The sequence below is a fragment of the Nematolebias whitei genome, chromosome 21 (genome assembly GCF_014905685.2).
Source record: "Nematolebias whitei isolate Nwh7 chromosome 21, NemWhi1, whole genome shotgun sequence".
Lineage (NCBI taxonomy): Eukaryota > Metazoa > Chordata > Actinopteri > Cyprinodontiformes > Rivulidae > Nematolebias > Nematolebias whitei.
The window spans coordinates 12,797,497-12,813,820 of record NC_056518.1 but is presented as its reverse complement, the minus strand read 5'-3'; the positions used below and the strand labels follow the sequence as shown (position 1 = coordinate 12,813,820).

Here is a 16,324-nt window from a genome sequence, read left to right as displayed (position 1 = left end):
TGAGCCGTGCGCCGTTTGTACCGACAGTTTTCGAGTGGCGGGGGTGCGTTCAGCGTGAGGGTTCAGCATGAAGGAAGAGGCTGCCTTTAGCTTTTTAGCTAGTGCACCTGCATTGCGAGCCACTAGTTTAGCGTTGCGTCAGTGCAGACAGGTGGGTGGGGGTAGGGTTCGGTAGACGGGGAGCTCGGTTCTGTTGACGGGGCGGGGCGCCCCGCTTGTATAATGGTAGGGGAAACACTGCTTCTAGTTAAAACAGAATATGAAGTGTTGGTGAGGCAGACAGAGGAGGAGAGCTATGAGTCAGATGATGCTGGAGGACAAGATGGGCTCTGGAGGAGTCCTTCAGTGCTGCAGGACTATCCAGGTACAGAGGGAGGACATGTGGAGCTGCAAGCAACTAGCGATGCACCGACGCACTTTTTTCACTTCTGATACCGATATCTGATGTTTAGTGTTGGTCGATACCGATCTTGATCTGATTGATTACGTTGGTGGTGTTATAAATGGAAGTTTTAGTGCCACCCCTTGGAACCGTCGCTGCGCACGTATTGTACGTAGCTGTCAAATGTGTTGCCTGAGGTTGTGTGAAATAGTTCCAGATGGCTGATCCTTTCACTCGCTTCATTTTGAAAACAATCTGTGCGGTGAGTTCACTACCGTGTGATGTCACTCAGAGCACAAAGCATAGAATTGGAGTGAATAGATCTGCCCAGTCATGGATCGGTCACGTTGTCACGATACCTGATCCAGAAGTTTTTTCGATATCGGGACCGATACCGGTGTTGGTATCGGATCGGTGCATCTCTACAAGCAACATTAAAAACTGTTGCAGTTTGTCAGAGTTGTTCAAATTATTACATATGGTTATGAAATAATTAACTAAATAAATCCCTGCTTCAGCAAATATTTGCATGAGTTCAGTTTGGAGTAATATGTGCATCACCGAGATAATCCCACATGGGCAAAAAAAGCCTAGATTTATTCAGGGAAGGTTTCCTAAAGAATATCGATCATTTAAAGTTGATTATGTTCTAGGTGTCATCAAATTATACAGAGCATTGGTGATAGAACGGCATTGGTGAACTCTGAAGAAAATATACTAGAAAAGATGGATAAAAATGTATTATCTTAAAAACATATCTCATTATTTAATAGATATTTAATAATTTATTTTAATAGTTATGATTTTCCTTATTTTTTTTATTTTTTGTGTTTGAAACACCATTTTCACATATTTTGCTTAATTGTGTCCTCTGCTATTTTCTGTTGCATAAGCTCAGCTATATTATAAATGAAGCCACCACTTCAATATACTCCTGAGTTTAAAATAGATAAAATACTTTGATGTCTTGCACATTTTAAGCAGCTTTGATTTGAAATACACTGATTTATTTATTTATTTATTTATTTATTTTTTAAGTTTGCCTGAAACATTAGGCGTCTTTGCACATAGTATTAAGTATCGGTATCGCCGATACCAGACTGTAACTCACACAATATCGTATCAGACCAGAAATCCTGGTATCGAACAGCACTACATCATGCACCTGTGTGCAGCCCACAGCTGCAGAAAAAGCTTGCTCCTGCAGCTGATCAGCTGTTCTCCGTGCAGAGTGGAGAAGTGGGCGTGGCCAAGAGCAGCTGAGGCGGGGAGCTTAAATCATGACATCTTGTGCTCTTTTAGAGCATTTACAGTTTAGAAACTTTGTTTAGAATATTGCAAGAGTGTGGGAAGGGTTTAAAACGCGCATATATATATATATATATATATATATATATATATATATATACATACATACATACATACATACATACATACACATATATACACACACACACACACTAAAATAAACTACTACTACTTGTGCTACTTTTCCTACTTCTCGGTTGTTCACTTATGACGGGGCTTCAGTGAATGGATCCCCCATGATAAACGAGGGACTACTGTACTTATTAAGCACTTTTTGTGAATACAATAAGATTAAGATTTATTTACAATGATTATTAGAAATTCTGTGTTGATTTAATCAGCCTTGGGCATTTGTGTTTTTATAGTAGCTTTATGTACTTTTGGAAGAAAGTTCATTATTAACTGTAGTAAAAGTCTAAACCTAAAACTGTAGTCCATTATGAAGTATGAGTTGCACATTATTTGTCGCATGGTTTTTGTAAACTTGCTTGATTAGTTTAATAGCGTTTGTCTGAAAGGATAAGCACTTTGTCAGCTGAAAACAGCTAGAATCACACTTCACAGATGTGAAGAAATCTGCTCTTGAGGATTCTTGTGAGATGTTACTTTCTGCGTGAAGATTTCATTCCTCAAAAACAGCAGCAGCTAGGAAGCCCTCCCACACACAGCACCTAAATGGTTTTCTTCCCGACAGGGTCTTCACTCATCCATCCCTGTAAATTTGGCTTCGTTCACACTGCAGGCAAATGCGACCCAATTCAGATATTTTTTTTGTCCCTTTGTAACCAAAATCAGATTTTATTTATTTTCATGTTAGTCTGAAAGTGACTAATTTGACTCCTGTCTTTTTCTTACATAGTTTTAATCAATGTCCCATGTTTTTCAAAGCAACCTCCGTCTGAACAGTCATGTCTCATTTAATTGTCACTGGGGTGTGGTTAATCAGACCTATCCAATCAACATTAATATCAAGTCAACCTTGCTGCCAACCGATCTTGGAACTCCGCATGTCTTCAGCTACAGAAGTCCAATTCCTTACCTCTTTCTTTTAATTTGCCATGTCCTGCATGACTGAAAATCAACAGCAGTATATGATACAAATGTTAGTGTTGACTGTATCAAAACTAACATGATGGGATAAATTCTTTTGTTTCTACCTTAAGTACGTTGCACACATTCCAAAAACACATGCTGTGCCAGAGGAGCTGTGAAGAGGCAAGATTAAATATAAACTGGACGTAACAATCATGTCAGACAATTTAATCTGTTTTTGTACAAATTCAGCTTTTGTGACAGAAAGATTGCTAGTTTCTCACAATCTCCTCTGCACAATTTTTAGGCTGTCTCCCTTCACAAGTTTTTTACCATTTGACTAAGTTTTGCAGGAACAGTAGTAAAAATGGCTGTGTTATCCAACAGCCTTGTCCGGCTGATCCTTAGGGAAGTGGTTGAAGCCAAACGGCACCACTGCAGTTCATCTTCATCCTCTCTTTTTTTTTTTTTTTTTTTTTTGCATGAACATGCCCACATCAAAGTTCAGACCAATTACACAACAGTTGATGCACACCCCAGAGAGACAAAAGTTCTGCCCAGACCTTGTGTTGGGAACAGCTTCTCCGAGCTGATCAATGATCACATTAATGTGATTGTCTTCTCTCAACTACGTCAGCGAGATCAGATTTCTTCATTCCTTGTGGAGTAAAATGCCAGCTAATCTTTTTTATTTTATTTTCTGACCTCTAGGAGGTGTATGAGATGTCTAACGGTTATGAAGACCACATGGGAGGGGATGAGGCGAAGGATGCCAAGACTAACCTGATAGTGAACTACCTGCCTCAAAGCATGTCGCAGGATGAGCTGAGAAGTCTCTTCAACAGCATCGGAGAAGTTGAGTCTGCCAAGCTGGTTCGAGATAAAGTTGCAGGTATGCTGGACGTTGAAGCAATAACACATGCAGTGAATTTAAACATTGAACCTGTAGTCTTTAAAGAATATTGACCATATTTAATTATATGGAGCCAACAAGAGTACATAGTTTCCAAAAGGAGCCACAATTATGCTGTCCTCTTCCAGATTTTGTCCATGGGTGATTCTACTATATTATTTTTTTACATTGTGGCTTAAATGTATGTTTATATATAAATGGAAACGTTCTCAATTTACAATTGTTCAGACAGTAGTGGGTGTGGATCCAACTTGTGATATTTCAGACAGTTATGACATTTCAGCCTTTATGGTTTTATTTCTTTGGCCTGGTTCTTATTTTGAGATGTCTTGGTCTTTGCCATGTCATCTTTTTATAACCTTACCTGGGTCTTTGGCCCTCAGGATACTGTCAAATTTAATTGATTCCCCAAAATTTTTTCCTTAGTATGAACTTAGTCGTAGTTTTTGACCACGTTAGACTTGTTTTGTTTATTGGAAGTTTTATTCTATTTAAATATAGACAATTTGTTTGATTAAGATAGCATGCAATGTAAAGATTTTTTTGTTTTAAATATTTGTTTGCAGATTTTTTTTTAAACGATACGTTTTTTTGTTTTATTGTTTTCCTTTTTTTTTTTTTTTTCTAGGCCACAGTTTAGGGTACGGATTTGTTAACTATCTTAACCCTAGTGATGCAGAAAGAGCTATCAGTACTCTCAATGGACTAAGGCTACAGTCCAAAACTATCAAGGTAACGTGATACAAGGTGTTCTACAATTCTCAAAGCAAAGATGTCATGTTACTGTCCTGTGGCTCCTGTGCTCCCTGCTAACTAGCTAGGACATGTCAGCTCCTGGAAGTGATTGCGGTTTAACAGCTCACTTGATTCCCCATCAGATAAGTCTAACTTTGACTTAAAATTGACCTAATTTTAACTCTTTATTTTCTAGTTTTTGTTAATTTATTTTCTACTTTTTCCATTGTTGTAATGTTGGGGCTGAAACAACGTGACAATGAGAGAACAAATGGTTGACAGTCCTTTTATCAGATTAGTTTTGTTTTATTCACTCTTAATTGTATATATTTTTAAAACCAAATACTTCTGGTAAATTGTAATTTACCAAAACACTAAATATGTTCCCCGATGATGCTGCCTAAAGTTAGACGTTTACTTTAGGTAAACTTGAACATAAATAAAGCGTTTGAATAAAGCAGTTATGTCTTTCTTCTCAGGTTTCTTATGCCCGACCCAGCTCAGACATAATAAAGGATGCCAACCTGTATATCAGCGGCCTGCCCAAGTCCCTGTCACAGAAGGATGTGGAAGATATGTTTTCACGTTACGGTCGTATAATTAATTCTCGAGTACTCGCTGACCAGTCTACAGGTATGACAGGTGAATGGCTTCCTTGCTTTTTAAAATCACTAAAAGGTACAGAACAACATCTGCACTAAATCACAGCTGTTTTTGAATTGAAAACACGTTTGTGATGCTTGCACTGAAGCAGGGACTCATCGTTTACTCTCGTGTGTCCAGGTGTGTCCCGCGGCGTGGCTTTTATCCGGTTTGACAAGCGATCGGAGGCGGAGGAAGCTGTCAAAAACCTGAATGGTCAAAAACCACCAGGGGCCACTGAACCCATGACGGTGAAATTTGCTGCCAACCCAAATCAGCTCAAGAACACACAGTTCATTTCTCAGCTGTACCATAACCAGTCCCGGCGCTTTGGAGGGCCCTTACACCACCAGGCACAACGATTTCGGTGAGACGTGATCACCAAAATACATTTAAATAGACAAGTTCTTTGTTTTTAAAGGGCATGGGCTGTTTAAGATTCTGATGAAGCTAAATACCAAAGTTTCATGGTGGTAAAATTATGGCTTATTTCCCGATAATTATATAGATAAATAATAATATAAGATTTATTTTCATGACACTTTAGATTGAACTCACAGATTTAAATAAGGAGGGTACCAGAACCCAAGTAAAGGTGTTAGCAGTCATTTTAAAACGCTTGTCACAGACCACCACCGTTTCGACTGACTGGGCACAGTGTGTCCCTGTGCTGCTCGACAGGCATTCTCCCTCACGGCCAGTCCAGCCGTGCCGGCGTCACTGCTCTTGCCTCCTTGACTGTATGAGGTGTATTTAACCATCTTTAAGAGTTTTGCTGTTGTATAGTTTTAAAGGTTATTTCATAACTGCCTGGGCCATGTGTGATGAGCTCTGAAATGAGAGCCTTCAGTTTACAGTTTATCTGTATGACCACGCTCACAGCAAAGTTCTGATCAATCACACAGTAGTTGGTGTATACCTCTACAACAGTTCTGCCTGTAACTGGTGCACAAAATGAGTTTTCAGAGCTCAAGAATGGAAAAAATGTTTTGTTTTTTTCCCACCAAAAAAACAAAACAAGCATCATATATACCATATTTATCAGACTATAAGGTGCACTGGATTATAAGGAGCATTAAGCGAAAAAAGTTAATTTTCACAGATTTTTGAGTGCTGTGTACCACATGAAATCAGTTCGAAGTCAGTAAACACAACCAGAATTAATACATAACGTGCACTGGATTATAAGGCTCACTGGGATTTTTGAGAAAATTTAAGGATTTTTAAATGCGCCTTATAGTCTACAAAATACAGTATATTTCTAAAGTAACTGATTTTTTTCCTCCTGTTTTGCCCTTTGTAAAGTAACGTTAAGCCCCTCATAAGATGACTGTTGTTATCAAACTAGTTGGGTTACAGGAAAGATCAAGTTTGTAAACCGTGCACTCGTTTTCAGACGTGTGCAACATGTTGGATGGAAGAAAGTCAAAAGAGAATCAAACCATTACCAGTTGATTTAGATTTATTAAATTGTGCTAACAAGCTGCTCAAGGCAAGACGGTGTGTGGCAAAACTAGGTTGTAATTTTGTCCAAAAGTTGCTACATGATGAGAAGTGGGTAGAAAAACGACCTGCATCCGGACAAACGTGTTGTTGTTGTTTAAGAGTAGGGGTGCCACTCTCTGTCTGGAAATTTGATTCCAATTTTTGGTGTCACAATTCCGATTCTGAATCGATTTTTCAATTGAACTGGTCGTGCATGTTGTTTCAATTATGTAATTGACTAGATGAAAATATTAAACGGTGTAAACAAATAGAACATTAATTTAAAACGATAATTTTAGGTTCTTTACTGCATCAAATCTTTTTGCAACATTTTATATTTTTATACCAAAAATAGGAACAAATACAGGAGTGCATAAAATTCTGTAACTCAAATGATCAGTATTAGGTTAGCTTAGCTGCAAGGCTTTTTCTAAAATAAAAATATCTAGGAACAAATAATTCATCCATCCATTATCTTTACCCACTTCTTCCATTTTGGGTCACTGGTGTCCATATCCAGCCATCACTGTGTGAGAGGCAGGGGACACCCTGGACAGGTCCCCAGTCCATCAGACAAATAATTCAAACTATATAAATACAAAAGTAAACAAATAGTTCAGCCTGTCATAGTACATTAACCTTTAACTCAAAATGAAATAGACTTCACAGGTTTTTTTTTTTTTTTTTTAAACCATATTTCTCTATTTTCAAAACTTAACCTAATATGAAATATACAAACTTCACAGTCTTAACCATATTGATTCATATTTGGTAAATCTTTAACAAAATTTCAAAACCTGTGCAAGTTTACACAAAAACTTTTCTGAACTGTAATTTATAAACTATAAACTGTATCATTTAGAACTGGCTCCAGGAGATGTCTCATCTGGCCTCTCCAACCTGTTAAAAAGAGTGATCTCAATGGGATTTTCCTGGTTAAATAAAGGTTAATAATTAAAAAAAACTGTTAAACATACGAATTGCATTAAGTTTATTATATAAGTTTTTGTATAATGTGAAAAAACAGTTTCCTTTAAGCTGCAGCTGGTAGCATCAGAGCTTCTCCTACTTTATTTTTGTTTCATGGCGGAGTTGTGGAGCTGCTTTATCACAAATAAAAAACTGTGAAGGAATAAATATACGTTGAGTCCATCGTATTAAAAATGAACTTAAAGCCCTCGCCTTCCACTGAGCTGTCTGGTCGTAAATCCTTTGAAATAGCCGGAGATGGAGAGGGAAATCTTTGCAGCTCGTGAGGAATTAGCTGGAAGTTTGTTGCAGAGTTCACTGGTCTGCTTTCATCTTCCTTCCGCAAATTTATTACATTTCCAAAATACTTTTTACTTGACACTTGTTGCAAACAGCCGTGCTCTTGTCGAGCTCCGTCTTCCCCGGAACGTTGTAGGATCTGAAATGACCACACCAACTTTTAACAGCAAAGGAGCAGGTGGGATCATGCCGTCCTCCCCTCCGTGCTAGCACACTCCATTCAGATAAAGGGAGCTGCTAACTAGCTTGCTGTACGGTGGCCTACAAGGCCAAATTCTACGGTGACGTGTGGACACGTAATGCGATATGCAGTACGCTCGAGAGTAAGTAGGAGCGAACAAAAATAAAAAAACTTTTTAAAATGAATTTGATTCAGAATCGCCAGGTCTAAGAATCTAGATTCTTAAATGAATCGATATTTTTCCTGCGCACCTATTTGGGAGTGTCTTGACACCAATTATAAAGTTTAACAGGCCCATTTTCTGTTGTCTAAAAGTAACACCGTCTCTGCGTTCTCAGTTGTAAGTTAGAAAGAGCATGATGCAATAATTGAGTGACTGGCACCTTGAAACGGGGGGCCAGCCCATGCCTGGCTTTTTGCTCAGTTTGCATTTTGTTGATCCTACAAGAAAATAATGATTGACAGATTGGTCAGTTTTGTTTTCTGTGTAACAAATTAACAAGATGTTTCTCAATTTTTAGGTTTTCCCCAATGGGTGTTGATCACATGGGGGGCATGGGAGGTGTGAACGTTCCCGGGAACTCCTCCGGCTGGTGCATCTTCGTCTACAATCTGGGTCAGGATGCAGACGAGGGCATCCTGTGGCAGATGTTTGGTCCTTTCGGCGCGGTCACCAACGTCAAGGTTATCAGAGATTTCAACACCAACAAGTGCAAAGGCTTCGGCTTCGTTACAATGACAAACTACGAGGAGGCGGCCATGGCTATCGCCAGCCTGAACGGGTACCGGCTCGGAGATAAAGTACTGCAAGTGTCCTTTAAGACCAGCAAGGGCCACAAGTAAAACAAGTTGGACAGCTGGGTTTAGGGAAGGGCAGAAATTGATCCGTGTCAGGCTTCCGTTGTAAAAAGGTGAACCAGAAACGAAGTCGGGCACATTTTTGGTTTTATCATATTCAGAGAAAAACAGGAAGTTCAATCTTCTGCACTTTTTGTACTTGTTTAAAATTGTTTTTGTTCTCCTCCACATTATTATTTTTTCTTTCTTTTTAATGACTGAATATAGAGTATAGAGCTTAACCCATACCTATTCTTTGTAAAATGTTGTCTAAAGCTAAAATACAATCTACACGTTTGCATGTTTCATTATGCTCAAGTCTAAAAGTTTTAGTGTAAAGCTGGAAAATGTCAGCCTGACTTGGATCTTATCACCTGTAGAAGTAGATGCCTTAAATAATCCCAAATTGAACACAGGTCCTACAGTAACATCTGGTGTTTGTAAAAAAAACAAAAAATGAAAGCACTTTCCCTTCGATGCGCTGAAAACAAACCTTCTAGATGTTAAACAAGAACTTCTGCTCATCTCCTGACCAAACGGGTTTATTTATGACGAGAACCAGAATCCCTGTGTAGCGTCCTGTTGCATTACAGGAGCCTTCTGTTAACAAAACGATGAGGACAGAGTTCACCCGGACCAAAGGCGGGGGGATTTTCATGTTTTAACCCAGATGTTTTCTGGTCCTTACAAAATGTCAGTGTGACCGTTCAGGAGTTCTTTCCTGTTCTTGTGGTACTAACTTTGTTTCTGCTGCATCCTGACAGCAGCCCGTGTTAGGTTTTGTTGTTTTATATATACATTTTGTTTATTTTTGAGTCTTTTTGTTTCAGTTATTTTGTTTTGTTGTTTTGCAGAGGCATCCGTTTCTGTTTCAGTGTGGGGTGTGTAAAGGGTTACTTATCTCAATTTTAGCGAGAACCTTATGGCCTTTATTTTAGATTTGCTTTTTTTTTGTTTTTGTTTTTGATTGTTTCTCTTTGAACATAAACAATTAAATTTTTTTCATTTTGCCGAGTTATGTTTGGTTTGTTTCTTTCTTTTTCCTTTCTTTACTTTTTTTAAAATTCAAGATTAGATTTAGAGTTTTGTTCTTTCTGTTCCGTGATTCGAAATTGGGCTTTTCCTAAGGCATATCAAAATAACACGGAGACCTAAACGTTCCAGATGTTTTCATTGTAAAATGGACCAAAACAAACGGAGGATTGGGCTGAGCATCAATATTTCTGTAAGTAAGAGTTGGGACTGCTGACGTTCAAACATCTTAACAGGTAAAGCTGTAGAAGTTGTGTATTGGCACTTGTTTTTATTTTTTTCTATTGTACTGAATAAGTTCATAAAACGATGTTTAGACAAATCAGTTTAGTTTGAGCAATGCCATTAAACCAGCAATTTTTGTTTCAAATTGTAAGAACAGACCAGAGGAAGTTTGCTTTTTAATCTTCCCACCCATTCTAAACTTCCTGCTGCCGTGTTGATGCGTTTTAACTCCTTTTTAGTAGAAGCGCTTTAGATGCAAGGTTTAGATTCAGTCTTTTAAAGTGCATTTTGAAGTAAAATTCTCATGTTGTCACAGTCCGTAACTTTGTGCAATATTTTAAAACTTGCTTAAAGTGAGTTGAATTTCATCTTTTTTTACATATTTTTATTTTGACTTGCCTGTTACTGCTTGGGTTTGTTTTTGCAGTCATGTTAAAATGTATAATCAGTTTGTTTTGGGAGGCGGTCCTAGTTAACTGCAGTCTGCCTTCATACGTGGAAACTAATATACTGAAAGTGGCTTTTATTTATTTGACAGTGTACGCCGTTATACTTGATACTTAAGTGTTTTATGGATTTGTTTGTTTTGAACTTGTTCAACTAATCTAATTTCCAACATTGAATCGTTTCAATAAAATGTAGAAAAACTTTAGATGGGGAAAATAATTAAATGTGTTCAGAAACTTTTTGTGGATTTTCTTACTGATTATTCTTTCAGGGCAGGTGGCGCAGTTGGTAGAGCTGTTGCCTCAGTGAGAAGGTTGCCGGTTAAAATCCCGGCCAGGGGGCCTTTCTGGGTGGAGTTTACGTGCACTGCGTGCGTGGGTTTTCTCCGGGTACTCCAGTTTCCTCCCACAGATCAAGTACATGCATGTTAGATTGATTGGTAACTCTAAATTGTCCCTAGGTGTGAGTGAGAGTGAATGTTTGGTTGTCCCAGTGATGGACTGGAGACTTGTCCAGTGTCTCCCACTTCTCGCACATTGATGGATATGGGCACCAGTGACCCCCCCATTACCCTGAAAGAAAAAAACTTAAAGATGGATGGATTTGATTTTATTTTTTGTATGCACAGCTGGGCCTTTGTTGGTGATTTTGAAACGTTTGTAAGAAGAACCTGGTTTCATCGCACAAGTATGTGGTTCTTGGTTCCATTATCTTTTAAAGGAACGTATCCATGAACATTAGTTTCATACTTTCTGCTTTATAACTGTGTGAAAACAGAAAATACTTTGAGTTTAGAATATTAAACTATTTAAGGCATTTTAATGAACCAATAAACTTGTGTAAGATGTAAATAACGATACCTGGCACCTTTTTTTTTTATGAGTTTTCAGCTAAAATCTTGGGCTGTTAATTTACTGAGGTAGCCATTTGGTCAAACCTTGATGATTACAGTGGTGCTTGAAAGTTTGTGAACTCTTTAGAACTGTTCATATTTCTGCACAAACCTAAAACATCAGATTGTCACACACGTCAAAATAGATGGAACCCAGTTAAACAAGTTAAAAATATTTGGTCGTTAGGAAAACAATCCAGTATTACATATTTGTGAATGGTTAAAGAATGTGAAACTTTGCATTCAGTATCTGGTGTGGACCCCCCCCTCCCCCCCGTGCATCAACAACTGCAGCTAAATGTTTCCAGTAACTGTTGATCAGTCCTGCTCACCTGCCTGGAGGAACTTTAGCTCATTCCTCCGTACAGAACAGCTTCAGCTCTGGATGTTGGAGGTTTCCTCACATTAACTGCTGCTTCAGGTCCTTCCACAACATCTGGATTGGATTAAAGTCAGAGCTTTGACTTGGTCATTCCAGAACATGAACTTTATTCTTCTTGAACATTCTTTGGTAGAACCACTTGTGTGCTGAGGGTCGTTGTTGCTGCATGACCCACCTTCTCTTCAGATCCAGTTCATGGACAGTTTTGCCGTTTTTCTTTCATATGGAAAGATACCGTAGATGGATACTTTATTAATCACGGAGAAATTTGAGGCATCCAGGAGCATGTTCTAATTATACAGAAAAGACATGATTTTAAAAAAAAAAAATGCATGTGGAAAAACTGCACAAAGTGGTAGAGAGTACTACATTCATGATTAACTTGTATACACATCTCAGAATAAGCTTTATTATCATTGCACCGTGATACAATGAGGACGTGTCATCTAAGCATGCATATACATGTCTATACGCATATGTACATGTATATATTACAGTGGCCTTAAGGTGTGAATGAACATTTGAAAAAATAATTACATTAAGCCAAATAGGAAGTTTTTTTTTTTTTTTTTTACTTAACAGCATAAAACCAAACGGAGCAATATACAGTACGTCCTGATGCATGCTCCATAATCTAGGTAGAAAAATCTAAAAAAGTTAAGTCTTGTCCTCTGGAGGCCTCCATGTTCAACTGTCCCCCTCTTACAATGCTGTTATTGCTAGTATCACTCAGCCCCCTGTGGATGGCAAGCAGCCATCACGGTGCTAACGATCCATAATGATTGTTAGGCTGATGGTCCTCCTTGATCATGTGAACAAGTAGTTTTGAATGTCGACGACAAACTGGTTGACCCACTATGAGAAGGTGCTATTTATAAGACTGAGCTGAATACAGCACCTCAGACTGAAGAAGCCTTTCGGATGAAAGATGAAACGTTTCTACGATTTTATTTTTTTGAACATGCAGAGGACCTGACAACTTTTTTTTTTTAGAATATACAGTACACGCATATCTCCGTTGTGTGTACTGTATATCGTTCTGTTGTTCGGGTTTATGCTGTTAATACAGTAAAAAAAAAAAAAAATCCACTTTGGCTTAATGTAATTCTGTTTTTTCAAATGTTAATTTACCGTAATATATACATACATGCACATACGTAAGTGTCCGCGGAGTACCGCAGATTACAAGGCTCTATTTTTACTGTACGGGGAGGAGTTGAACAGTCTGATGGCTTGAGAGACAAAGGACTTCCTGATTCTGTCTGTGGAGCAGGGCTGGGACAGCAGTCTGCCGCTGAAGGAGCTCCTCTGCTTCATGATGGCGCCGTGCAGAGGATGGTCATCATTGTCCATGATGGATAGCAGCTTACTGAGGGTCCTTTTCTCTGCCACTGATGTAAGGGACTCCAGCTCTGTTCCCAGCACAGAACCAGCTTTCCTCACCAGCATGTCCAGTCTCCCTGCATCTATCCTCTTAATGCTGCCTCCCCAACACACAACAGTACAGAAGAAGACACTACCACAGACTGGTAGAACATCAGCAGGTTTCCTGCAGATACTGAAGGACCTGATCCTCAGTAAGAAGAGCCTGCTCTGGTCCTTCCTGTAGAGAGAGTACCTGCAGTGTTCCCTCAGTGAGGACTGAACTAGGCAAACATGTTCCTGTTTTTAGTTTTCTACATTTGCCTTAGAATCTAGCTGTTTTTTGTTACTTTTTTCTTTTAGCCATCCTATTTGTAAAAAAAAAAAAAAAAAACCTGCAGTATGACTTTTTATAACTGTTTATTGTTGTTGCTGTTGTTCATTGTTGTCATAATTCTTTGTTGAAATCAGGTCTCTCTTGTAAATTAGTCCTCGAGGCTCAATGGGATTACCTGTCTAAATAAAGGTTGAATGAATAGAGTCCATGTTCGCTGACCAGTCCAGCCCATCATCCAGTTGTATGCCCAGATATTTGTAGTTCCTGACCATCTCCACATCGATCCCTTCAACTGAGACTGGCTCCCAGACCTTCTGAAGTCCACTACCATTTCCTTTGTCTCACTGATGTTCAGCTGTTGGTGGCTGGATTTGCACCACTGTCGGTGATGCAGTCCCTGATCCTGACGTGCTGTGGTCTCTCAGTGAGATGGTATTCCAGGAGAGCAGATGTGTCCACCTCCATCTCAAGCTTGTCTCAATATCAGGGGCTGGATAGTGTTGAAGACACTGGAGAAGTCACAAAACATGACCCTCACAGCACCGTTAAACTAGTCTATGTGACGGTGAGCCCTGTGCATAAGGTAGAGAATCATCACCCCGTCTTACGGTATGCAAACTTTAGAGGCTCCGCAGCATGGCGAACCACGCTTTTCATTCTGAGATTTTGCTTTTGGAAACTTTAATTCCTCTTTTTCTGGATGTAAATCACATTTTTTTGGATGATTGTTTCCTCTGGTATCAGATGCTGTGCAGCTCGAAGGATTTTTACTAAAACTTTTTAGTTTTGGACATTTGTTATGATGTGTAACCATGGCAACAAGGCAGTTTTCTACAACCAACAGCAGCTGATTAACATCTCAAAAGCTCAAATAATATCTCAACTACAGCCCCAAATCTCAAATGAGTTGAAAAGGATGTTCTGTGGACGCATTCTCATCTACCTGCCAGCTGTGCTCGAGTACCTGACCACTGAGATCCTGGAACTAGCAGGAAACACGGTTCATGACAGCAGAAGGACAGGATCGTCCCTCGGCACCTACAGTTGTCTGTCTGCAGCGACAAGGAGCTCGGAAGACTGCTGGGAGGAGTAGCCATCGCACTGGGAGGAGTTCTGCCCTGCATTTGTGCGGTCCTACAGTCCGGGGGAACCGAGAGGACAGCCGAGTCTGGGTGGACGGATCGGACGGCATCTGCAGCCAGTTTCTTAGGATCCACTGTGGGATGGACCTTTACAAGAGATCCTTCCTGCCTACAGCCATCAGTATCTATAACATCTCAATGAAATCAGGATAACGAGTTACAGCAACAAATAATTTCCCTTTGGAATTAATTAAGTATGTTTGAATTTAATTGAATTGAATTTAGAGTTTTCAGATATACTGTAAATCAGAATTCATTGCTCCATCAGTGATGACAAGCCGTCCTGGCCAGGGCTTAATTCGTAAACCGATCGATGCCGGAATGCAAAAAGCGGGTGGTCTGGGGGTCCTCCCCCTGAAAATTTTGAATAAAGTAGATGCAGTTTGAACAGGTTTTTAAACATCTACGTTTATCCAAATTTGTAAACACTCCGCTTCTGTCAAGCGCCGTTTCTTGACCGAACAGTCAAGTCAGGCTCGGAAGTGAGCCAGACGGTCCCTGCTCGTCTGACTCCACGTGAAACCTCCAGGCGCCTGCCTGCGGCTCTGAGCTCCTGCCCGCGTACTACACCACTTACCCCACCACTCTTTTAGGGGTGGAGATTTCTTTAAGGGTAGACGTGGAAATGCTTACAGTATGTTCGTAAGCGGCTGTTGTTTAAAATTAGTGTTCATGTAATTATTTTTAGTTTCCATATCCAATATAAGTTTTTATTTGTTCAAGGCAGTTTTATTTGTCCATAACTTTTATCAATAGTAAACCTGAAAGTTACCGGAACGCACACTGTCAAAATAAGAGAATTACCAGATTCTGTTCCAGCAGGGTCTGGCTCAAATTAAGCACTGGTCCTGGCCCAGATGCAGCAGAACAGGTCCAAACCATGATACTACCACCACCATGTTTCACAGATGGGATCAGGTTCTTCTGCAGGAATGCAGAGTTTTTATTTCTCCAAACATTTTTCATTTAAACCAAAAAGTTCTATTTTGGTCTCATCCGTCCACAAAACATTCTTCAACAGTCTTCTGGTTTGTCCACGTGATCTTTGTGAAACTGCAGATGAGCAGCAATGTTCTCCAAAAAGATCATTGCTGCTCAATCATCCACCTCATCACCCCATCGTACGGTATATTTTTTTGTTTAAGATCTGTTAGCTGTGGCTAAATTGTGTTAACTGCAATTAGTCTGTGTAAATCCAGTGATTACGTTCTGCAAGTTTTGTTAAAGTCAGTCCAATAATTCATGAGCTATTTTGCTAAATCTTCACGGTCCTTCACCTTTTGATGAGCTTCACAGTCTTGTGAACCTTACAGGTGCATCTAATAAATTATTGTGAAAAAGTTCAATTTTTTGTCAGTCATTTCAGAAAGTGAACCTCAGATTCATTACACACAGAGTGAAATATTTCAAGCCTTTATTTCTTATACATTTTATGATTATGGCTTCCAGATAATGAAAACCCCAAACCCAGTATTTCAGAATATTAGAATATTGTGATAAAGTTCCATATTTGACACTCGAACACATAATTCACAGACAAATCTCGGACATGTCTCGTTCCTCAAGTCCAATCACTCCTGAGCCAGAGTCAGAAGCATCTTACCTGCTGAGGTGACAAAGAACTGGACTGTTGCTCAGTGGTCCAATTTTTTCAGATGAAAGTAAATTTTCATGTTATTTTTTTAGTCAAGGTCTCAGTCTGGAGGAAGAGAGGAGAGGTC

At 39.3% G+C, this 16,324-nt stretch overlaps 2 protein-coding genes across 3 annotated transcripts in view; both read left to right on the top strand.

Annotated features, from left to right (window-relative positions):
* The window catches only part of elavl1a (ELAV like RNA binding protein 1a), a 19,933-nt gene extending 10,699 nt beyond the window's left edge, over positions 1 to 9,234 (top strand). For both annotated transcript variants that reach the window (XM_037695159.1, XM_037695157.1), the window contains exons 2-6: positions 3,434 to 3,614; positions 4,264 to 4,367; positions 4,850 to 5,012; positions 5,154 to 5,379; positions 8,469 to 9,234. In XM_037695159.1, coding sequence (XP_037551087.1) covers positions 3,446 to 3,614; positions 4,264 to 4,367; positions 4,850 to 5,012; positions 5,154 to 5,379; positions 8,469 to 8,790 — 984 coding nt within the window. In that variant the 5' untranslated portion in view covers positions 3,434 to 3,445 and the 3' untranslated portion in view covers positions 8,791 to 9,234. The remainder of the gene's footprint in view (positions 1 to 3,433; positions 3,615 to 4,263; positions 4,368 to 4,849; positions 5,013 to 5,153; positions 5,380 to 8,468) is intronic.
* LOC119427683 (immunoglobulin kappa light chain-like) overlaps positions 1 to 16,324 on the top strand; it is a 63,249-nt gene that overhangs the window by 26,525 nt on the left and 20,400 nt on the right. The window lies entirely within an intron of this gene.